Consider the following 25,983-nt stretch of genomic DNA (forward strand, 5'->3'; position numbering starts at 1 on the left):
ATATGTGACACTGATTCTCTGGTGCGGAAGTGTGTGAAGTGATTTATTGTTGCTGAAGTGCAGGAGTATCTCGTAAACCTGCAGTTCATCACATACTTGTTGCATTCTTGCTGTACGGTGCATGCCCAAGACAGCAGTTTGAATGCACTGAATGGTGACGCAGAAAGAGTTATAGAGGAAGAGCATGTTTGTGTGTGTCAGAGAAAGATACTTCATGTAGTACAGTAACTAGAATGCCTCCTCAGAGGGTATTTAAGCACCATGTAAGCATTACACAGGCTGGACTATTCAGATAGTTCTTAGTATGTTGGCTTATCCAAGAAAAGAAGAGAAGGCCGAAGATGAGAACTAAATATTAGGAGTTTTTGAGTGTTAGATTACTTTACACAGCCCTCCCCTCATCTAATGTCTTTCAGCAAGCATAAAAGTGAATGTCATGCAACACCTGCACACTGAAAGTTGTAAATACCAGAAAGCAAGTTATGATGGCAGCAGCTGGGTCTTTGCGTAAGGTGATAATCTTCCTGGATAAGCTGATTAGTCCCCTGCCAGCCCTTTAGGACTTCAGCTCGTTAATGGGATATGTTTATTTGACACTAGAAACATTTGCCCAGATGGCATGTGTAGGCATGGTGGGTCTGGTTGTCAAATGGCTTGGTGTGGATGAGAGACATTAAATAGCTGAAAAAAACATTCCTTGATATCTCTGTAGAAGCATTTAAAGAGAACATGTTGAATGTGAAAGCTGTGATATTAGCCATTTTGTTAAAGTTACTTCCAGACAGAAGGTGATGCAGGACACTTGTCAGATTTGCCAGCTGGAAAACAGTCACCTTCCTGGACAGGAATTCACAACTGAGCGTTGGGTGAATAATGATCCAAGCAGTGCACAGTGTCTCTGCGTTCCTTCTTTTTCGCTCAACCTGCTGCATGGCCTCTGCAAGATGAAGTTTTCAGACAAGTCACAGTAGGGATTTAGATTTTGTTTATGAATGTAAAGGCCAGTTATTCACACATCAAATTCTTCTTTTAGTTGTCACAAAAATACAGATCTCCAAGTTAAGACTCTTTAATCTTCTAATGTCTAAGCCTTTATAGGTTAAAGTTAGGCAACCATAACCCTAATCCAGCCTTAAACTCTATTTTTGGAAAAAGGCAAAGTTTGTGATCATTATTTGTTCCTGACTGGGATAAGATTATAATACCAATAAAAATGACATATTCTGACTGTCAAAGATGGGTTAGAGTTGGTGTTAAATCATAGTCCACTCGCAGGAAAACTAATATGAACTGCAGCTAGTCACTTTCTGTCTTTGTGGCTGGTGTTTGCAGGACTTTACAAGATAAGGAGCACAAAGAGAAAATCAGTTATACCATGCGTCATTGCTCACGTTCTGCAACACTATCACAATCCTTTAATCAGCTGTTTTTCATGGAATATGATCGAGTACATCTTTAGTCTCAGTGGACTAAATGACTCAACCAAGTCATGTCATCCCACAATTGTTATTCTGCTTGTATTAGGACACTGGAATTACTGAAAATGAATTAAGAGCAAATGCAATTTCGGTGCATTGCAGGTATATATCACAGAACCTCAACACCACTGTACATCTGTCATATAGCAGAGACAGGATATTCAACCTACAGCCACATGGGTTATTTCTCAGACACTGCTGTGTATAATAATCAGCTTCAAGTTGCTGTCTGGGAGCCTTTTTTTTCCTCTCTAGGCTAGAATTACAGATGCTGCATTTCCACAACAAACTGAGCAAAATATAACAGATGGGTACCCTTGAAGAACTTCCTGTTGTCAGTGAAGCTGCTGAGCTCTTGAAACAGTACAGGGCAGAGGGAACAATGAAAGTCCTTGGGTGGTTTCTAAGTTTTTCCTGTTCATCTGGTTATCTGATGTATGAAAGTGGATTTCAGTGATTGTTGTTATTATGATATCCATGCTGCAGTTAGACTTCAAGTGTTCTCTAGGGGGAAAGAATTGGGCGACTGCTCATATTCTCAGAAAACATGTTTGTTTCAGTATATTTGCTGCGAAACTTGCAAAAGAATCTTCTGGTGGTCTCATGATCTTGTACAACATGTTCAAGCATCACATGGTGAAAGGAAATTTCAGGGAAAGCACAGCACATGTGCAAAAAAAACAGAAGACAAAACAGTCAGTTATTCTGCTAATCTGATTACAAATCAGATTGACTGGAACATCTCTGCCATTCTAGATGCACTTGAATGCAACTGTAATTACTTCAACAGGGCACTCCCATTTACTTGGGTTCTCATTTATGTCTGACCTTGCATCTTTAATCATCAACTTCAGTGTTGCTTATTGGTCTTGGCAGATTGAGCCTCTTTGTTTGAGCGTGAATAACACAAACCAGTTGGAGCCTCACACTCCAGGCGATGTATTGGGTTTTCAAGGTCATAACCATGGTTCTTATCTCAGGTCCAACAAGAAAACAAAGGCCTGAGACATTGCCAGAAAATTATTCTCTCTGTTGCTAAGATGTGCAACTCGGCGCTCCCACCCAGCTCAAAGTCTCTCTGTGGACTTTATACACGAGTACAACATCTGAAAATGACAGGCTCTTCTCATTTAAGTGTCGATCTTGTGATTTGCAGGTGAGGAGACATTTAGATAGAAAGCTCTGGTTGAAACTTCCCAGAATAAACAACTGTTGCTTTAGCAGTTTTTAAATAGCTGTAATTCATTGTGAGTCACATCTTAATTACACAGCTTTTTAAAAGTTGGTGGAACAATACAGCAGTCTTGTGTAAACTATTGTCTGTGTACTAGCTCTCTGATCAGTAATCCTGTAGGTTCCTGTAGGCCACCACTCCTTATTATCTGTGAATCTTTATTCTACTTCTTTATTCTACTACCTGGTCTGAAAAGACTTGTGATTGGCCCAAGTAAGTTTTCCAAAGACTGAACTTGAATGAGAATATGATAAAAGGGTATTATTTGTGACACCCACTCACTCCAAACAGTTTTGCGTACTGCAGCTTTAAGTATCACTGCAGAGCAAATAGGAACTTTTCAGGAACTAAGACAAACACCAAAGGACATTTTAAAGTCCCTGTGTTACCTTGAAAAAACAAAATACAAAAATAACGTATAACCTGTCAGATTACTTCATCGTGAAGATGATGTCACACTTGAATGAGTTTTGATGCAGCACATGCAGCGCGTAATGTGCAAACACACATAATCAAACATTTACACATTTACTCTTTTCTTTCCTGTGTTCTCAGCCTCGTTGCTTCTCTCGAGTACACGTCCACAGCGAAACCGCACTCCAGCATACTCACCAAACCTCAGCGTGCCACATGATGACTCTGTGTGACATGAGGCTGTCATTTGCTAACCGCTGTATCTGTTAGCATTTAACTGTGTCACTGTTTGTGGAGTAGCTTCTTACGGGAATGGGGATGAATGTTTGGATTGCCTAATAACCAGTTGCTAAAGTTTCTTTATGCACTGTTGATGCTTCCCTGCCATCATGACTGCCTGTCTTATGCTTGAACACCTTAAGTGACCTTGCCGCAATAACAAGTGCCAGGTTTCTCTCTACTTGACATATATCGTACCACTCTTTTTAGGTTAAATCTAAGTTCTTCTTTACAGATGATAAATAAAAACATACTGAGGAAAAAAAATACGATGACTTGATTGTGATTCAATCAAATAGCAATTTGATGTATTTCCAGTTCACTCACTACCTGGGTAGTGGGCAATGTTCCCTCTAAGCTGCGCACGTGCGCAATTGCGCACTGCTGGCACGGTCTCTGCGCACAGAAAATCTGTGTTGCGCACAAAAGAAAAAAAATCTAACCTGCATTGAAATTAAAATGAATACTTTAACAATTCTGTTTTGCAGTGTTAGTCAGTAAGTGACTGGCTGCTCCAGTATGGGATTAGAACGATGCCACCTTATCCCATAGTCCAGCCAATGATGCGATTCACATTCGTATACGCAGCTAATCAACGTCGTTGACAGGCTATGACAGCGTCCTTATGTGCCGACACCAGTGTTTTAACTAGCAAAGCGGCGTGGCTGATGTGGAGTGAAGCCACGTTAATGACAACGTGTACAACCATCGGAGATGTGAGCAGGACAGACGGAACTGACGTCAGTAAATTGTGTTGATTGGCCACGTAAAACCAGAGTTGTGATTAAAAAAAAAAATAAAAAATAAAAAATGCAATGTTTGGTTTTCTTCCTGAATACTGTCGTTGTTTATATTTACTGCGGAATAAATGGTAAAAACTGCGTTTTATAAGAAAAAAGGCTCGAAAGCGCTCTCCGCCTGTGAGCAAAAACAAACTCCACCCCCCTCTCCCTTTCCTCCAAAAAAGTACCATGTCAACCAATCAAAAAATGATATGGCAACGTGGCATCTAGTTGTTAAGAAACGGGGGGAAGTTTTAGGAGTGACGGCGGTGTTTTGAGATGTGAGAGATTTGCGACTTTTAGCGCAAATCTTGTGTAGTTAGTGTGTAGTGTAGTTTTGTTGTGTGTGTCAGAACAATGAGGCGACTGCTGAATGTTACAGGAGTGATACATCTCCTGTTGTCAGGCCTGCAGGTATCAGGCTGTTGTTCTCCTTTATCTCATAGTGGACAGAAATTATTTTTTGGAGTGGCACAAATAATTTGTGTGGCATCAAATTTGACGCAGAACAGCTGATTGTTCTGTAAATAGTTTGAAATGTTTATTTAAAAATGCGTTGGCTGCATTTTAAAAAAAAAAATTGCTGCAAAAAACTTTGTTGTTTGGCAAACTGAGTTACTTTTTTGAAGAAGTAACTATATAATTAATTGCCCAGCATTGGTCATTATATACTGTATTTTGCAGACAGAGACTACAGGACTTTACTTCCAATAGTGTTACCATACTACACAGGTCAATGACTAGATTTTTTTTTTTTTTTTAAATTTTCATTGTTAGTGGGCTAAAGCAGTTAATTAAAAGTAGTCTAACATAAATGTAAATGCTGTAATTTGATTATTTTAATAAACCATGTAACTTGGATGTATTAGATGCTGGCGTGACCACAGTGCCCACGTCTGATGTCGCTCACAGTGGTCCATGGGATCGCTCAGGGAGTTTGTGTGTTTGCTCAGACACATGAAAAATTAGAGGGAACATTGGTAGTGGGTAACCATGCATCATTAACAGCCCCACGCAGGAAGGGTTTTGTTAAGATAATGCAGATTTTTGTAGACTTGGTTTTAGCACTAGCCTCATTGCAGCAACATATGTCAAAGTAATCCATTGAGGTCATAACAGTTTTTTCTTAGCTCAGCTTTCCCCTTTAAGGATGATAGCATTGTAGATAACTCATGTGACTGTGACATTATTCTCTACCAGAAAGGTTCTAACAGTTGGTTAGTGTTATGGTTTCTTTCTAAATGTAACCAAGTGGTTTTGTTGCCTGTAAGTTACAAACCTGTGAAAGAAAAGGAAAAATTATAATAAAAAAGAAGTCCTGATCATGTTATGTCAACACTGATTTTTGGTCTCACTTGCAATATAAACCTCAGTCTCCTGGGTGAATATCCTGCATTTGATCCATATGTCACACACTCCACTTCCTAATGGCTTCACCCAACTTTCTAAAGCCTATATGACCGTTAATTGATACATTTAGCATAATCTACGGAAACTAAACTCTAGCAGCCAGAAAAACAACACGATTGCTGTTGTTTTTAATTAAATCCTTAGATATCTGTGGGACAGGAAAGTAGGTTTACTGGGTGAAAGTTAGATTTGAATTCACACCGAATGATATAAAGCCTCTAAGTCAGGTCATTTTGTTTAAATGTCTTTTCTCCCCCTCCAGATTGTACAGGAAACCCCGTTTCATTGTTGACAACAAATTTAGTCACATCATTTTTGAGGAGATTGATGCTTTTCATCCTTGAGTTACATTTTTTTATTATTATTTTTGCCAACATATGAAGCAATAGGAAATGGATCACCTAACTTGTGGTATGCTGTTGTGAGTAAAAAGACCACAATGATATGACATAGATAAACAAAATATCCATTTGTTATTTAAAAGCTGTTTCGCAATCGTGTAAACTTTAACGCTCTGTAGCTCTAAGTAATTACATCACACACAGAGTTAATATAGCACATTATGCGTATGCGTGAACTGTGTAGCTCTACATCATCCTTACATTTCCTTGCAGATGGGAATCTTTTTCTGTTAGTCACTCCATAGTCATGCTATTGTGGTGCTTGGCATACTACTATATGTATTTGTTTTTAGGTGTACTAGTAAATGTATTGGAATAATTCGCTATGCTGCATGGCCTGACGCTGAGGTGATCTTACTCTGTTGCTATTGCATGTCCTTCATTCCACTTTGACACAATCCAGACATAAAGCAAAGACACACACAGACATCTGACATGCATTCTCACAGGGGAGGTTGTGCTAAATGACAGGGGCAAACTATAACCTCCAGTTAGTGTCTGTGAAAACAGGCACTGACAAACAAGAATCCACTATGTTTCCAACTCCAAGAAAAGCTTTGTTTGTGCCTCTGCTCCTTTGAAAGGATCTATCTTGAATTTACAGAACTTAGATTACACTTGCTCAGTTGTTTATGCCAGGCTTCTACAAGAAGCAGCTTATAAACAGTGCAAGCTTAGGTGGGTTTGCATTTCCCAGGGACTCACCGAAACACACAAACCTACTCATACTCCCCACAGTTTACCAGAACTGAGTCAGGGACATTGGGCGGTCAGAGGCTGTAAATTAGGAATTCCACATTTGAACCACACGACTCAGCTATTAGTGCTTCGTGGAGCGTGAACTTGTATGCCTTTGCTCTTGAAAGGCTCCTCCCAGTTAGTGAGTCTGCTTCTCTTTTACATGCAACTGTCTTTGGATTCTGTTTATTTTTCCAGACTTTCAACCAATCATATCTTTATTTAGCTTTAATTAGATTACTGAAAAGTGCTTGTGAAAATGTGTTAGATCATGGTTTTTCAGCCTCCAGAGACAGTATATCTTAAGGTTTAGCTGTCATTGCAGTAGACATTATAAGAGGGTGTGGAGTTCGGCAGAGAGTAGTCTGGTATGAAGATGAATGAGCTCAAAGAGTGATGCACTTACCAGCTCGCATGATGAAACAAAGATTAGTCACAGACCCTTGATGTACAGGAGTAATAACAGGATGCTCTCCAAAACCATCAGTTTCCTTATCTTCTTATCCTGATAAATGAAAAGCAGGTTTCTGCTTTTTAGGTTGCCTCATAATTTCTTTAGGATAATAGGGCTAGCAGGCTAGTGTGCAGTCATGCGCTGTAGCTTTTTTCTTTTAGTTAATTTAGAGGAAACAGACCATTTCTCCACCCCCCCACCACCCCAGGGACCAATCTTTTGTTTTAAGAGAAATAATGATTTCAGTCAACCAAGATTTTGATTGGTTGAGTACAGCCCTTGTGACCAACTGGAAAAAGCGAGTCCAGATGATATAAAAATGTAACATATTATTGCTTAATATTCCCCCCAAAATGGTGCAACTACACAAATCATCATCGAGCTGCAGGAATCTCACATTTAATGGCTGGGAAAATACAGACAAACTAATAGCCATGCAGGTCACTGTTCACAGCACATTACACATGCAAAAAAGACTAGAGACATGATGACAACTGTTCACTTTGCATCATGATTTTTGTTTCACTGCTATAAAAGACTTTTTTTGCTCTGCAGCCTGCCAGATGACAGCGACTTGTTTTACTGCGGAGGAAATAAGCTGCAGTTTCTTCTTATTAATGTCAGACAAAACCATATGATCAGTCAGAGGCACATGTTTGTGTATGTGTAATAATGCAAAATTGATATCACATGTGACTGCCCTCCCCCTTACTCTCCGTTGGGGCTCAAATATCCACTGGCCAGGAGAGTTTTTCGGAAAGAGAGATCACAGAGAAGAACCTGCTCTCTCTAACTCTTGAAAGAAAATCCACATTAAAGAGGTGGGGACATGCTGTGCAGAAATAAAAAAGACAAAAGGAAATGCATTAATTATATAAAGAACTTATTGCACAGATGCCTGGAAACGAGTCTAACATTACACAGATACATTGTTGTTCAAGGTTCATGTGCATGCCTGGTTCAAAAGTAACATACTCCCCAGACTTGAAACTTCACTGTTTCAACTTGAGCTGATTATAAAATTACACATGCATAGCCTCAGTGAGGTATTGGAAATTTCTTTTCTTTTTTTTTTTTTTTTGGCAAAAGCTACAACCATTAGGTTAGTTAATGTAGCATACACCGAATTATCTGCTTATTGGCCTGCTGTTTAACCATTCTACACATATGAAAAAAGGGGGAATAAAGAACCAAATCAAATACTCTTAGCCATTTGTTTCATCTTGTGCACATAGATGGTTATATTGCATGGATGGTGCTACATAACTGGAGTTCATTAAATTCCCCCAACCCACACACACGGCTTAGCAACTTTTCTGATGAAAACCCCTGATATGGATTTACTGAATTTGAAAAGACCGGGTATATAAAGTGTTACCCTTCCTTCCAGGTATTTCACCACCTTTAAAAGTGAGAAGACGATTCACCTGGGTCATTGTTGAAGGCTTTTGACAGTGTAAACCTGGAGTGCTGCCCCAGGTGCTGTGACATAAATCAAAGACTGGCTTCTCTGTGATGACGCTCCCAGGCTAATTCTCTTTTTCTTTTTCTCACCAACATTTTGAAACCACTTATAATGGCTCTTTATTTTCTCTTTTCTTTTCTTGGGTGTGCTTGGATTGTTGTGTGTGTCTGTGCATATCCGGTATGTGTGAATATTGTTAGGTGACACCTGGCAGCAAGGCAGCCCAAGGTGACCTGTGTCCAGGCGACACCATTCTGGCTATCAACGGTGACGCGACAGAACACATGACTCACATGGAGGCTCAGAACAAGATCAAAACCTGCACTCAGCAGCTTACGCTCAGCATCAGCAGGTATGGAAACATGAGACTACCCTCACTGGAAAACTGGTGTGTTTAAACCATAAATTGACCTGTAATCACACTCTTTCAGTTGAGGGAATGGTTATATTTAGCGCCGCAAAACATTGCAGAAAAGAAAAGAAAGCGAATCTTTGAAGAAACACTATGTACACAGCTGTTGTACCAACTGAATAGTAGTTTACTATTAGCCAGCTAGCTGTGTGGCATCTGTGAGTTGTATTCATGTGACACACTGTAGATTAACCATATTTTCCATGAAGGGTGACCTCACTGGAATTTTAAGGTTCAGAATAATTGGATATCAGGAAATGCTGAGCTTTCTAATCAGTCGTCAGCTTATGAGTTTTGCTCTGAGGCTCATTAAGAAAATTGAGTTGAAAACCTTGACAGATTTTTTTTTTTTTTTTTTTTGTATGACTCGGGTCATTTATTGCCTCTCATCCAGAAAAACATGTTGGTGATTCGTCTGTTCTGCCTGGCACCGTCGAGTTACAGTGACAAGTGACGAGTTTACAAGAGTTAAAATGATCGAGTCACTTCACCTACAAAGCGCTGTCAAAATCAATGAGGCTTGTACATACAGTGAGTCAAACTGTGACCTTTTCAAATGGTATTCCCGGGTCGATATTGTGCATTGGTGCGCTTCATGAGTTGGAAAATGATCATCGTTTTCGACCTGGTATGTGAAGATGTATGAACTGACCTCAAGTGAAGGTCAGGAACAACAAGTTTCTGTCAACATAGCAGAAAAAAGATCATCCATCTAAACATTTAATGAAGGAGTGGGGTGGGAGACGGGTAGGTCAGGGGTGGTTGGAGGTTAAAACCAAGGAAAATCTGAAATGTCAGTCACTTCCCACATTTCTGTTAGATGGTTGCTTTGGGTTGCCAGAGTACTGGAAAGTGCAGAGCGAATCTGGCAATCTCTAAATCCCATCCCCTCAGATGGAGAACACTGTGTGGTTTCAGCCTCAGTTACAAGTGACAACTGCCAACTGGTGCTTCAGCGTTCTCCTTTTAGGGCAGAAGACAACGCAGTCTCTCTCCCTCTCTTTCCCTTTGTCTGGTTAGAAACATGATGGTTACTCGCAGATTGGAGTGTGAACAAGAATTATTTCTGAAGTAGTAAGACCCATCAGATCAAAAAAGACACAAAGGAACTCTAAATTCAGATTTTTTTTGTTCTGTTTCTGTATTTGTGTTTTACAGTATCCACTCTAGCATAACAACTCCTCCTCCACCCCCACAGCCTGTAGTAGGAACCATCTACCCATATATCAAGCTGAGCAACTGAGCGTTAAGTGGTTTGTCCACAAAGGGATTGTAAATTTATTTGAGGATACATGAAATAGCATACTGCACAAAGACTAACAGAGATCATCTGTAGGTGTGGGAGCAAAAACAGGCCACTCTCGCTGTTTTACTGGCTCCCTAATGTTCCTAAATTCAGCTTAAACTTGCCCTAAAGTAGCCAAACGTGTTTAACAAATTAAGGAAGTAAGAAGTAATTTAGTCATTTAGCTTGATAAACAGCAGGAGCATTTGAGAGTGATGACTGAGACCCAGCATAAGGAAGAATAGATTCTATTAGTTGAATCTTTGCCTCATGCTCCTTCTTTTTTCTGTTTGTTTTACCACATTGGCCCAGCTACAGGATGTTTACAGTGGCTATCAAATTTTAGGTGTCATTTTTTTGTGGCAGTAAATAAGAGAATTGGTTTTTTTTGTACACATTCCCAATGTTTTGTAGAATGCATTTAGCCATAATTTAAATAGGTGTAGTGCTTAAACATTGTAATGGGTTGGATTGAGGTTAAAATTATTTGAAATGAATGTGTCGCATTGTCGTTTTAAGAGTATCAGAATCAATTTAACTTAAATTCAGTTTAGTTTTGTAGATCTATTATAAAAGCAAAAGGTTTGAGCTACAAGATTTTTTTTTTTGTTTGTTGACTGTTTTTAACTAACTTACTTTTAAACTAAACCCACAAGTGAACCACAAGATACAGCCATGTTTGCTCATCATTCCTCCTTAATACCCCTTTGAACTGATAAGATAGCATTTGGACTCAGAGCAATATAATAAGAGGCTGGACGAGACTAGCTGCTGGAATGTGACCTTTGTGCTGTTATTGGTTAAATAATTACAATGTAAGCTGCACTTTGGTGAACAGGAGGAGGGCAAAGCAAGTATGAGAGATAGGCATGCACCCTTGGCTGCGGTGCACAGAGCTGAAATGAGCTGCTGGTGAAGTGGAGGCATTAGGGGTTCCAGCAGAAGAACAAATACTGTAAAAAATCATGTGAAAGTTTAGGATTGTGAGATAGAGACTTGATAAGAGACGAGAAGCAGTGTTAAAAGTTAAGATTGCTGGAAAAGATAGTGAGAATTTGAAAAACAGAAAGAGACGATGCAACAAAAAGCCAAAAAGAAGAGCAGTGAATCAGTGAGAACAAGAGAGAACTGCCTCTACGCTTCCAAGGATGCTGTTTGACAACCAGTACTTTTTGCTTCATGTATTTCTGGTAAACGCAGTTTAAACGCAGTTTAGCTCAGAGAACCTAAAACCAGAATTATACTTCCGATTTTTTTTCTTTTGTTCTTTTCATCTGAGAGAATGACACTGCAATCAGTTATTTAGTTGGCAATTCTTTTTTTTCTTTTTCTTTATTTTTATCTTTATCTGAAAGCTGTCATTTCCCACCATGCATTTCTCTACTGGTAGGTTAAAAAGGTGGCTCTCGTGGTGGTCCACAATATCATTCAACTGCTTCATGAAGCTGCAGTTTCAATACAAGATGAGGGGCTCATTGGAGAGGTAGCTGATTATTATTATTACGTTATTCATTTCCCTCAAAGTAGACCTATAATTGCATGAATTATTCATGTGTGCTGAGCTTGTGCATCACCACTGTTTCCCATGAAAAATTTTGTAAAAGGCGTCATGTTAATAAGCAGCATCTGTCACTATGGCAACAAACAAAATAGCCATGCCTTTAAAAAAATAAACCAAAAAAATCAACAGGCAAAAATGAGAGATTTTGCCAAAACTACTAAGAAACCAATCAAAGTAAACAATACAGAACAAATCACAAATATTGGACTGAAAAAATTCCCAGATTTAGTGAGCTATAAAAATCAGCCACATGGTAGCCTGTTTTCTGGCTGGTGAAGAAGGTCAAAGTGGTTAGTCAAAATGTATCCTTCAATGGGGGTGTAATGTTCATATGTAAAAGATGTCTGTCATTTATTGCAAGAGATTTGAAATATGGACCTTTTCTGTTTATTGGAAACACTCCTCAGTTGTGGGCTACAGAAATAACTAGGGATTATTTAATTGTAACCATTCATTTTGGAGTCAATAGCTGCAAATGGGAGTGACTCAAAGAACCCATGCTGACTCACTAGAAAATAATATTTTAGAGGACAGCAATTCTTAGCCCTCATTAAAAGACTTCTCCATAAAATACTCCAAACAGTCACGAGAAACAGGAGACCTGTAATTTTGTGCTGCTGCCGATGGACAAATATATGAGTCTACACGTCTGCTGTGAACCAAAATTACAGTACGCTGCGCGCATCTGAGCTTGAGGTCTCGTGTAACACAAGAACGTTTCCTTCTAATGTGTTCACGTTTATAACTTTCTTAACCCCCATTTATCACAATTTCTATTATGGAGCCTTTTTAAAAGCACTCAGCTTCAGGGAGTTTCTTGGTAGGTGCCTCTGGGGACTCAGAAAAGCTAAATAAGATTTAAAGGGTGATTATAGAAAAGAGATTAGAAGCTCTGGTTGTGCAGAATTTCTTTACAGTTTGTGGTAAATTAAATGTTTGAATTTGTGCTTTTATCTTGATTAATATCTACTTTTAATGCAGATAGTAATTTGATATATATATAGATATATCTATATCTATCTAGCTATCTATCTAAGTTTCCCTTAAGTATAACTAAATGTGCTACAGGTAACCTTGGACATCTCCTGATTTCATTTAGTGTCATTATCATGTAATTCTTAATGTCAACTAATGCTTTTGCATTTACCTCGGAAGTCAAATGAGTTGGGAGTGGCATTACTTCTGAGTTGAGCTTGTTAGAGTAATAAGACTCAGAAAAGCGGAAAAAAGCAGGGTGAGTTTTCCTTCTTGGCAAGGTAGAACCATTCATATATCACTAGCAATACAGCACAATGGTTTTTTTGCACACAAATGTAGCATGTTCATGGCTAGAACCTGGTCAGTGCATTGCATATAGCTTGTTTAGCGAATCACAAATATGCAATACTGGCAATACTGATGAAAAGTTTGACGGTTTTGTGATGATTTCCGTTCACAGCTGCCACTTTCGATTGTTAAGACAGGATTGCTCCGACTTTCCAAGTTGGAAATCCAACTTGAAGGAGGGTTTCAGTTGAAAATCTTGACAAATAAAAGCAAGCCATGCAAATTTTATAGCTTAGTTGTGTTTTAGCCTTTCAGCACTGATATATTTATCAGTTACTTTGGGCTAAACCATCAACTCTTGCATGTTAACAGGTTTAACCGTGCTTCACTGTGGTTTTACTGGCATAGTCTACATTATTTTCTCTTCATACAGCAAGTGGGTGCTGCAGCTCTGTTCTCTTAGAAAGGATGTGTTCTTAAAAAACAAAATTTTATGTAGATTTTAACATATGTGTAAAAATTAATTTCAAAAGAGTTTCACTTGTGGCTGCTTGTCTATATATTCCAAGGGTGTCAAGTACTACAGTTTGGTCAAACCTGCTCATGTCATAAATATGCACTTGGTTCATGGTACTAGTTACTTAGTTTCTCATTCTTAAAGAATTCTTGTAAGAGACTCCTTAAAATGGCTACTGGTTAAGTGTAACTTTCGAGCATACAAGATTAATGTTTTAAAGTGGCAGATTTAAACCCAGACCTTACTTTGCCTGGATGGTGGTGGAAAGCACCGGCTCAGACAAATCTCTCACTGTTGTCGAGCTGCATCAAGATGATTGCCATGAAGGCTGTAGCAAGCGGATGTTTTACATAATTTTCATACTTATCGAAACTTTCATTCACCTCCCATATTCTGGATGTGTCCACATTTATTACATCACTGCAATATTTTACTGAGATGTTTTGAGCCATCTACCCACTGAAGAAAAGAATTACACTGCATTGGAATGTAGCCTAAAATGAATGTGTGCTCTTGTGTGTATTTCTGGCATCATATTGGAAGAACTATCAGTTAAACAGGAGGAAAGATTATTGAGATTGAATGAAGTGGACAAAGTGGTGAGAAGAAAAAAGAACAGAGGGAAAATTAGGAATTTAAAAAAAGGTAATACGTGGACGAGGAAGCAAGGAAGGTAATTCGAGGTCAACACTTACACACAGCTTTCCATTTTCCAGCAGGCCTGTCAACGCTCTGCTGTGAGGCAAAACACCCTTGCAAGTTTTTCTCAGTTCCTTGTGTTCATATGGAGTCGTGTCATCTCAGGGTAGAGGAAAAATGGCTTATATCGCCTCCACAGACACGCAGTGTCCAAGTTCATGTAACGTCAGAGGACCTGGCTGACTCATGAGGCCCATTTTGGAGTTTGTCATGTCTGCTTTGACCAGACATAAATAGAATCTGCGAATACATGAACCAGCTGTGGAAGAAAGCTTCTCCTGGAAAAATGAGCATGAGAAAATCATGCTCATTCTTCTTCTAACCTCTCCACGTCTTACCATCCTTGTCCATGACCTCTTGTTACCATGCTGTTATCTCCCTCTCCAAACCTAAATCCCATTCAACTAAACCACTTTTCTTTTTATTTCTTCACTTTGGTTTTTCCTTCTCTGTCGCTTCCACGGAGCCGCCTTCTCCCTGCAGTTTCCCTCTTTTTGCCAGAGCTTATTGGAGAGAACACTTTCTCTTCAGATGCCTGGGAGACAGATGATGGTGGTTGGGATTTGTGTTTTCCACTATTGGTCAGGCTATTCGGAAAGAGTCATGCTGGGATGGCAAGTTAAATGTGCTGAAAAATGAGTCATGATTCCTGGGCTGCACGTGTAATTCTTGTTTTGCTATTGTAAAACATCTGAAATATATATGGCCTGTTGCACTTATTTTGAACTGTCAGTGTTAGAAATGGGTCTGGGTGCAAAGAAAAGTTGCACCACTGATGGTTTAGACCTTTAAAAGTCAGTTCTTCCAAATAACATAAAAGCAGCATTTCCAAATGTGTATATAGTTTCAGCTCGTTCATCTCTGGGGTTTGGCTTCCACTTCCAACAATTGTGGTCAATTCAGTTTCACTTGTGACAGAAAAGTTGCAGCACCAGCTGAAAGAAAAATATCCTGGTTACTGAGAAAATACTTTATACAGAGAATCATAAATACATTATGTTGATCTTCTTTTTATTGACATAGCTGCAGAAAATTCCAGGGCCAAGTTACAAAGGTTTTTTTTTTTAAATCTTGTCAATACTTTGGTTCGCATACACTTGTCAGAAAAAGAGTTGTAGCGAGTGATGGTTGATTAAATAGGTCCAGGATTCACTTACTGGGTTTTTAAAAGCTTACAGGCACACTAGACATGCACCATCAATGACTTCCACTCATGCTTTGATGCTTTTGGATGTGGTTAGACATGCAATGGTGTCATATAAGGCTATGATTAGGGGAATAAGATGGGTAACGCATGTAGTATGAGTGCATATCTCAGCCCTACAGATGCAATTAGATGTGTATATATATGTAATTCTGATCATGATCTGAAGAGTAAAACCAAAACAAGAAAGAGTATTTGAATTCAAACAGAGAAATCAGGCAGAGAAAAGACAGAGAGTGAGGTCCCTTTGGTGTAGAATTTGCCTCTTGCTTCTCACTTTGACTTAATGACCCGTGATTCACAGATGAAGAATTATGCACAAGGCTGCATGGGACCAAAGAAGCACAGGACTCCAGCAGGGACAAAAACAAAAAGAAACCTCCAAAGGAACCAACTTGTCTACACCCCTCCACTACCAGGGCTGTTTTCTCCTGTTTCTTCATCTCATCATTCCTCTCACACTCTCCAAAGGTCTCCTTTTTTGTGGTTACAACTGTAACATCAGTGGAGTTTGGGAGACTGTGTTGCACAAGAGGTCGAAGGGACGATTGTTCCTCCCTTTCCCTCTCTTCCATTGATCTTGTCGGCGCACAGATGGAGATTTTTTTGAAGTGTCCCTTTGAGATCTGCCAATGAGACCTCTAAAGCTGCACTTTAGACAGTTATTGCCTCGTCTTAAATGCTACAGAAACAACCCCCACTTAAGTACGGGCAGGTCCAGTGATGACCAAAACAACTTAAAATTGTCCTTTTTCAGATGGCTTTGATAATGGAGTAAGACTCTAAGTGAACCCTGAAATGATCAGTTATCAGCCTTGTCTTAATTTGAGGGTTTGCAGCCGTCTGCCCCATGCTCCTTTTTGAACATTGTGGTCATGTGCAGCCAAAGTAAACTCATCTGCTGTTCCAAGATCCAGATCTCTCCAATCAGGAAATTAAACCTGGCAGGGGGAGGTCAGGCAAGGGAAAATATGATCATAGGAAAGAATAGGAAAATCATTGTGATGACTTTTTTTTTTTTTTCTGGTTTCTGTGTGTTTCCATTTCCGCCTTTCTTTCATTTTTTTTTCTCTTTCACTTTTATCTCTTTTTATCATGAATTTTTATCTAACATCTAAATCTTCATTTTTAGGGGGATTTCATGGGTTTCATGTTTTCTTTTTAAATTCTAATCCTATGAAAATAAATCCATGGGATCTAAAAATTCTTTGCCTTTGTATTGAAGTTGATATATTAGAGGTAGGAGTATTCACCCCTATGCTTTGACATCATGGTGCTGTTGTGACGATGAGTTTATTTCAAAGAATATTTCCAGACACATTTTACTATCCAGGCCTGGATCAGACAGACGCATGCGCACAATCAAGTGGAAAGTTAGAGTTAGAGAGACAATCGACTAATTAATGAATGTTTAGCAGAAGTTTTTTGGATGTAGGATCCTCATGGCCCTGGGTAATCTGGGTGTCCTCATCACATCACACTTGTTTGCAACAGATTGTGTGGCTATTTTTTTTATATTACATAACATACATTATGTTGAATTTGACATTGCCAAAATTGTTTCCAGACGACAAAACGACAGCTGTGGCACAGTTTTGTTTCAAGTGCAGTGCATATTTTTTAACTAGATGGTTACATGATTTTGACATCCCTCTTCAGAGTGACCTCCTAGTATAATGACCACTGTCTGCCTCTCATACTTTCCACTTACGCCTCTGCATTCAAAACTGTTAAGATGGATGTTCGATAAATTCCTTGTCTTTGGTTTTCACCAAATACCAATTTAAATGGGCCACTTCAGACTGAACTCCTTTCAATAGGGTGTTTGTATGGTAGCCATCGCAACCAAACATTCTGGATACATGAAGGCTTTCAATTTCTGAAACGTGGAGGAATTGGCGGAGGAGGGGGGTGCAGGGTTCATCCTACGCAGTAGCGCTTGTCCATCTGCAGACACTCGGCGCCTTATAAGAGCGTCCTTGATAGCAACACCTCCATGGTTCATATCTGAAGCACTGGCTCAGCTCATACATTGATGTGCCAGCTGCCAGCCCAATGACCTCACCTCTTTAGACGTCAACCCTCCCCCATGTGGGGGTCAACAATGCATTCATGCACTCGCACTACTTCTGTTAATGGTTTTTATGTCTTTGCAGATGAATAGGAAAGTGAAGAAAAGCACACACACACACACTGCTGTCCTTCAGCGTCATGTCCGGGTGTTTTCCCACTTGACGGCCAACACTATAGCAACAAAAGCCAGATGAACCAAAGAATTCCCCTTGATTCTTTTATGTGACCGGAAAACTTCCTCTAGTTGAATGTGAAACTTGAAAGTTAAATAGCATTCCTAGTGAACCATTACTAATGCCGTTGGAAATGAATAGCACCAGTTTATCAGCTGGAAAGATAAGTTACACGCCCTTATTTTCACCAGGGTATTTTATTTTGGGTCTTTCAAAAAAAGAAAAATTGCTCTGTGCCCCTGCTTACCGTGTGCTTTCATAGAGGCTCATTCAGCAGTGCTATAAGTAATGTGTTTTATCATTGCTGTCAGACTGTAAGTCCTTTTACTTTTATGTAAGAATATGCAACTGGAGTCAATTACTGACAATCTAAACATGAGAGGGGTAAGCCTCAGATTCCAGTAATTCAGCTATCGCTACTTATGACAAATCCACAGCCCAAGATACAATGTGCTCTTCTAGTGATAGTTCAAACAGTGGATTTATGATATAATGATGATGACATTATCTTGGTATCAGTGGGAGGAAAGTAGCTTCATCCCATTAAAAATGTGAAAGCTGCCAACTATACATAAAAATCCACATATACATGCATGTTCATGCCCAGACTTTACCTTGAGTACTGTGAGTGTTTTGGCACAGAGGCATCTTGCACTGCTAATATTCAGTAACAGTTATGGGATTTTGCGTGATCCTAAAGCTGACATCTTTCCCATTTTACATCAGTTCTAAAACGATTAGAGCATACAGACTACTTTCATTTTTCTGGGTTCATTTTCAGACATTCACAAATACTTTATAGGTTCCTTGGGGGGAAAAATAAAAAGATGTCGGCAAAGAAAAATCCATACTCTCAGCAGAAATCATTGCTTCAGCTTGGGTGTCAGATGGCATTGGATTTATCTGAGACTCTCTTTTTTTCTCTCTCTCATGGGTATTGTCTTTCAGATCAGGATCGGGAGACAGAGTGTGGTCACCAACAGTTAGTGAAGATGGCAAGACAAGCCCTTACATGGAGCCCGACTCACAGGTAACCACTGTTTACAGTGGATTTCCCCAAGCACAAGTCACATGCATTTGAATTCACATGAGGTGGGATGCGGTCAGGTTTCTCGTTGAATTTGTCATGCTGCCAACCAGAGCGATGGCTATAACTGCATCATGACTTTGAAGTACAGTTTCCTGGGTGTGAGACGCAATTCTCCTCAGTGACAGAATCCATGGAAACAGGCACAACAATCAATCTTGAAATTGCATGTGTGCTATCATTCACATGATTATAAATGAGATAATGCATCCCACTGTTCACTGGAATAGTTTTGAAATAGTATCTTGATTGTTCTCCAAATGTATGAGCTGCCAAAAGGACATTCAAGGCATGATGAACTCTAGCAGATGATCTTTTCCAAGTTTTCCATTGCTGGCAGGCTAGCAGGTTTCTGAGCATGGAGGAAACAGGAGGTGTGTGAGTGTGTGCGCACATAAGCTGTGAGTATGGATATTGTGGGACTGAGGCAGACAGACAATGGGAATATTGTGCTTCGGATATGTGAGAGATGTCCATTCGTCAAGTATTGTGTTGTTGTATTTATGGAGTTGCGATTGATCTGTCTCAGCCCTTGTTGTGGCAGCATATCCGTGCTTAAAAGGGTGGGACAGGCATACAAAGAGCCGAAGTGAAATCTATCTGCCCCCTCATGATGGAGTGTCTCGTTTATTACAAAAAAAGTGTTGTTTTTTTTGGGTAAGAGCCAGTAGTTACGGATGCAATTTATCAGCTTGGGTTTTGGTTCTATTCTAATTTCTTTATCTAGGATTTTGATAGTTTATTGGAAATAGACTTTCCAAAAGGCTGGTTTGCTTGGTAAGTCTAACCTAAAACCGAATTAAATAATTTCTCAGTTACATTTCCTAATGTGTTAAATGTTTTCGGTGAGTGACCGTTCTGGACTGCAGGCGGGCCAATGAAACGCCCAGACTGTTTTACTAATGAGCCACATTGTTGGAATACACCCAGAATTTGGTTTGGCATTCTCTTGCTCAAATAAGCAGTCTTTCCTTGAAGATGTTGCCTGAATGGCAGGGCATGTTGCCCTATGCCATATGTGCTTTCACAAATGTGATCATGCACCTCCATACTATCATGAATGAGGCTTTAGAACTGCACTGATACGCTAATTTTTCTAACATTTTAATTGTTGATTTTAATTTGTCACCAAAGAACAATTTTCCACTTTAATTCCATCCATCTTGAAAGATCTGAGATAAGGCAACTCAGAAGGTTTTATATGTATGGTGTTAGTCAGAACCTCCCTGACATCACGTTGGAGCGCACCCTCCTACTCAAAGTGTCATAGCTTTTAATCCAAACCATTATATTCAACTCAAGCAAGTAGTTTTAATGCCTTAAACTAACCAAATAAAAACTCCATACTGAATCAAAGCACTCCCATGCAGGATACAAAAGTTCAAAAAGAAAACTCCCACATGGAAAAATGATGCTGCAATACTTGATACTGCAAAGGAAAGAAGTCATCCAGCTGAATCAGAGCAAGTCATACTGGCTTCAGAAAAAGTTGGCTGATGTTTGAAAGCACAGCCTAATATGGTAAATGGTAAATGGACTGGTTCTTATATAGCGCTTTTCTACTCATCTGAGCACTCAAAGCGCTTTACACAACTTGTGCATTCACCCATTCACACAGCACATCTTTCTAAGTGCTTCATAGCTAACATTCACACACATTCATACTCCGATGGATGCATCGGAGAGCAATTTGGGGTTAGTATCTTGCCCAAGGATATTTGGCATGTAGACTAGGGGAAGCCAGGAATCGAACCACCAACCTTCCGATCAGTGGATGACCTGCTCTACCACCTGAGGCTTTAAGATATCTTAGAAAAGCATTAGGTCCATATTGTCCTTGTGTCTACATTCTGTTATTTTGTATATCCGAAAAACTAACCAGAGATTGTGGCTTGTTGTACATTTAAATTCATAGACAGATCAAATTTCATGTTTTCAGCACCACAGGTAGAACTCTATGGCAACCTTTTAACAGTGTGGCTATTAGCTCAGGTCTTGCTATGATTAAAATAAGAAAATACGAAGTTGGAGTGAGAGGAACCAACAGCTACAGGAATTTCTACAAACACAGACATGAATGACAGGAGGGCTTTGCGTGAGGGTAATATGAGAGCGGCAAATCTGTCTTCCTCATGCTTTTTCTCTCTGTTTATCTCTTCTCTCCATCTCTCTTTACATCTTTTCCAGTCCTTCTTTTCTTCCTTACTGAAGTCTAAAAATGTTCTCTGGCATCTCATTTTATGAAGTAAACACGAACAGCTGGAAACCTCCAAGTGAGGGCCACGTTATTGTCACGCTCAGGTGGAACCTTCTGTGCTTTACAAGAGGAAACATCCACTCCCTAGAGTCACATAAAGAACTCACTCTTTCTTTGTTTCCTTCTTTCTGTATTCTGATTCAGTTTGCCCACGTGACATTGCTGATTGTTCACAAGATACTTTAGAAACAGTGTATATACCACTCTTTCTGTCCTGACAGATCCAGCTTCTGTGACGTGATGCTTGAGCTAGTGTGGACAGCAAGCTGAAAGTCACTGTTTCAGATTGTGTTGCTTAAGGCTTGAAGCAGTGAATCCATCATTCAAAACCTACCTTACAGCATGACACTTAACTTGCAGCATATTTTATGCTGAAGCAGTATGTTTTGGGGTGAAAAATGAAACCAAAGAAGAACACTTAGGCTCACATATTGTAATAAAAAAAAAAAGAAAGAAAAATCACCACATGCCTCAGTTAACTAAGAATGTTTCAAAAGAAGCGCTATAACTTTAACCCAGTTAAGTTCACCAAATCCAGTGATGGCATCCTTCAGGCCTTTTGAAATTGAACATTTTCCTTTTCATTCATGAACTCCTTGACCAACTGGCTTTGTTGGAAATTCCAGTCCCACCAGTGGGAATTTTCTGCTGAGCAGGAAGTGACACATGGAAGGAATGAAGTGTTTCCTTTCACCTTGGGAACACGGGAGATTGTCATAAAAGTCGGTGTGCAAATGATGTATTTTTGGATATGCGCTAAGCAAGCATATGACTTAATACTGTTGTATGATGGGACTGTTTTGGGAATTTTGGAGGGTTTCTTTTACTAGTTTCAGTGGGACAGGGGAGTGTTTCCAGGGAGTGCTCATGTCTTTGCAAGAGTGTCTACAAACTACCGGATACCATACACAACTTCCTGAAATAGAAATGATTGTGATAAAGAGTGGAGAGAAAGATAAAGCAGTGATGAGGTAACTGTCATAACAGAAGAAATAACACGAGTAACTATGACAACCAGTTTTTACCTAAGCTTTTACTGTACAGTTCTGGGAAGGTTAGTGAACTATAATCAGATATTTGGCACAACTTCCAAATTTCATGCAAAACAAAAGGATTAATATAATAATCTGGATACAAATCAAGCTCCATACATGGAAAAAGTAATAAAAAATACCTTTTTAATTCATCTTCAAGGTGCCAGAAGAATCTCAGTCCTCCATGTCAAGGTAGTCTTAAGTGCTTTACAATATTTCACTTCTCATCCAAGAGGCTTCTTCAATTCTAAAAGCTAACCAAGTGCCAGATATTTTATACCCTATACCCTCACTATCAAAAGCCTACCAGCACTTTAGCCAAGATGTCTTATAGCATCTTTTTTTCTTGTCAGAAACCCATAAATCTCTAATTAACATTATTTCCTGCCCCAGATCTTGATAGCCCAGAACCACTTTGATTATTTCTTCTTCATGTACAATATTGAGTACAAAAGTACTCAGGTACAGGGCACCCATTTAGCTCACTGTTTGAGCAGGCACCTATATGCCCTGTGGCTAAAATTGAGCACTTAGGTTTGAGTCCAGCCTCCTGTCTAGTCTTCACTCCTGAACTATTAAATAAAGACAAAAAAACCCCACTATAAATCTAAAATAAATATTGCCACACATTGCAGCCAGAGGAGGTGCTCGACCATGGAAACCTGTACCATGAAGCTCCTGAAGCATGGTGTTGGTGCTGATGTTAATGCCAGAGGAGATTTTGAACCCTGCAGTTTATGAGTCAGCGGAGAGTTGGCGACTTTTATGCACCATCTGTCTCAGCACTTGGCGACCACGCTCTGTAACTTTATGTGGGCTGCCATTTCGTGGCTGAGTTGCTGTGGTTGCTAAATGCTTCCACTTTGCAATGGTACCATTTACAGCTGATCATGAAATATCTAGGAGAGAAGAAATTTCACAAACTGGTTGCAATGATGGCATCCGCTTAAAATCAGCGACCTCTTAAGAACGACCCATATTTCACATGTGTTTGTACAGGCAGACTGCGTAGCTGGAGACTTTATTTTGTCCACCTGTGGCAATTGGACTAAAAACACCTGAATTCAGAGTAAACAGTCCATCCAATATCCAATGTATCTTCAGTAGTGCAGGTATTTATTGTCTGGCTCAAGCCCAGCTTTACTTTTAATCCAACTGAACTGAAGACAATTTGATTTGATGGCAAGTAAGATAATTAATGAAGCCAAATTTGATGTAAAAGCAATATAATAACAGATTTACATACAAAAATTCAATCACCTTTTCCAAAAGAAAAAATGCCTCTTGTAAATGGTTATCTAACCGTACGTCTGAATTTTAGCACTTGATTGCCAGTTTTACTGTTGGAATGGTTTAGTGGAGGAGTAATGCAATACCATGGGTTACTGACATTTTGGGTTTTCAAAATTCCATGCCTTAAATTACACAGTGGCAGCTTCAAGTAGGTGGGAATGGCTCGCACTCAATGTTCGTCTAACAGTATTATTTGGCAGGGCAGTATGTAAATGCCATTCATGGCAACTGGCCTATTATTATAGCGATGGCTATTGTGGCTGAGTGCTGTGGCCCTGTGGAAAGAATGAGGCTCCACAATGCGGAAGCTGAGAGGTCTGGATCACACGTCACTCGAGCTTCCAGTCTCAGCCCAGGAGCTGGCTGCTGAAATTGAAGTCTCCAAGTTAACATTAACAGTGGCTGACAGATAGAGACCTTGCATGACTAATTCCTTCTTGGTTTGGATCTGATTTTACTCTTAAAACAAAAGTATATGAATATTTTTTTTTCTAATGAATGGCACAAGGCTACTGTTCTCCAATTAAGAAGCATTAAGAACAATTTGCCTTTTTAAAAACCCAAATATAGTTTAAATGTTAAACTCTTCACATTTGTACTCCGGTAAAACAGATGGTGAGCTACTAGATTGATATATTTTGTTAACACAAAGTAGATTGGCATTTACCGCATAAACATTCTGATTGTGTTTTAACAACATGGAGTTATTACTTGATTTCAGCTATTCTCATGAGTTACCAAAGCATGTTGAATGGGTCAGGTTTTACTTGATCCCCTGTCGGAAAAACTCAGATCAGCAGACCAGTAAAGCATTAAGAGAAAGTCATTTTAGCAGCTCTACAGGCATTTTAGATGTCAGACCTGTGACCCCACCTATTTGGTTGTTTGTGTTCACTAATCAACCAGTCATCCCCAGAAATGTCAAATCAGCCTCCAGGTTTTCTTAATGGAGCCTTTCCTGCCCCGCTTGGCTGCCATCATATTGAGGGAGTGAAGTCGTTAAGCCCTCTTTGCTTATGGTCCAGAGAGACTGCAGGAGTCTGGGCTCATTCATATTTAGAAAATTGAAACTGTATCAACTTTGTCAGGGAATAGAGCAACGTACCTGTGTGTGTTTATTTTTAGTTTTTCAATTTTCTGCTGCTTTTTCAAGGCCTCAAACTGATATCAGGATAAGTACGTAGCTTTTATATTGAGGTCATTTGATGAACTTTGATCTGTAATTAGTTAGCCATGAAAAGTACTAAACTCCAAATGGCAACCAAAATGAGCAAAACAATCGACAGTGATAAACCTGTTGGTCCTTTTTTTTAAATTAGTTTGATCATGTGATCATATGAAGTCCAAAAATAACATATTTTAAAATAACATCAACTATTTTAATGATTAAAAAACAAACAAACAAACAAACCAAGTATATCTTCTGTAAAGCATTTTGTTGTATGGAACAAGTCTCTTACAGCTTACTGCCTTCACAGCTGCCTGCGCGTTACGCAACAAAGTTAGTTTCCTTACTTAAATCATTTGACTTTCTCTACGAGATAAACTTATTCCAAACCAAATAGTAATGTTCCCCTAAATGCTCACATTTGAAATAAGCTGATATTTCTGTCATGCATTACAATGCTAAAGATAGCTACTTCATAACAAATTTAATTTCAACCCAGTGTGCACTGCACAGAAGTTAACGTGGACATGACATTATCTCAATAGTTTAATTTAATAGCACAAAATTGGTAAAAAAAATAAAATAATAAATCACATTTTTGTGATTAGAGCCTTACATTCCACCATCTTTTAAAATCTTTCTCCATGCTCTCCCACTCACCTCCTGCTCCCTGATACCTCCTCTCGGGCTTGCCTTCCTCCCCTCCCAGTGAGGCACCCACAACCAGGACAAGGGAGCCATTAAAGGGCTGGTTTGTGTCTGACTAGTGGTGCAGAGCACCATGTGAAAAGCTTAATTTTAAATGTCCAGGGGGATTAAACCTTGCAGGAGGGAAGCAGTACGCCTGTGTGTGTGTGTGTGTGTGTGTGTGTGTGTGTGTGTGTATTATCAGGAATTTGAGCATGTGTGACTGGCCTCGGCCCTCAGTTAAAGACATATGATTTCAATTAAGGCCCACAACCTTTTTCTCTTCCTCGACCCATCCCCCTCTCGTGTGTCTACCACTTTCTAGCTAATATATGGTTGGGACAGGAGGTAAAACCTCTATCATCTCCCATTCAGTTTCTTATTAATCACAGTAACTTTTAATAGCAGTAACAAATAGCAGAACACTGCTGGGTTCTGCTATCTTTATGCTTTCTTTACTTTTTTGGCACATATGCTCTTACATGGCCAGCCTTCCTGAAGCATTAGCCATGCTTGGTTACCACTGAAAAACAGGTCAGTAAAATCAGATGGCACCCTAAATTTATGAGCATACAGCGATAGATGATATTGGTTCTTACAAATAGTTACTGC

At 39.4% G+C, this 25,983-nt stretch overlaps 1 protein-coding gene across 1 annotated transcript in view; it reads left to right on the forward strand.

Moving 5' to 3' along the window:
- pdlim4 (PDZ and LIM domain 4) overlaps nt 1-25,983 on the forward strand; it is a 47,202-nt gene that overhangs the window by 2,271 nt on the left and 18,948 nt on the right. Inside the window, exons 2-3 of the mRNA XM_086309244.1 lie at nt 8,856-9,007; nt 18,794-18,875. Coding sequence (XP_086165370.1) covers nt 8,856-9,007; nt 18,794-18,875 — 234 coding nt within the window. The remainder of the gene's footprint in view (nt 1-8,855; nt 9,008-18,793; nt 18,876-25,983) is intronic.

The sequence above is a fragment of the Aulonocara sp. 'chitande type north' Nkhata Bay genome, linkage group LG10, assembly GCF_057382095.1.
Source record: "Aulonocara sp. 'chitande type north' Nkhata Bay isolate Kocher_YH1m ecotype deep benthic linkage group LG10, A_spYH_male_GT1.1, whole genome shotgun sequence".
Taxonomy (NCBI): domain Eukaryota; kingdom Metazoa; phylum Chordata; class Actinopteri; order Cichliformes; family Cichlidae; genus Aulonocara; species Aulonocara sp. 'chitande type north' Nkhata Bay.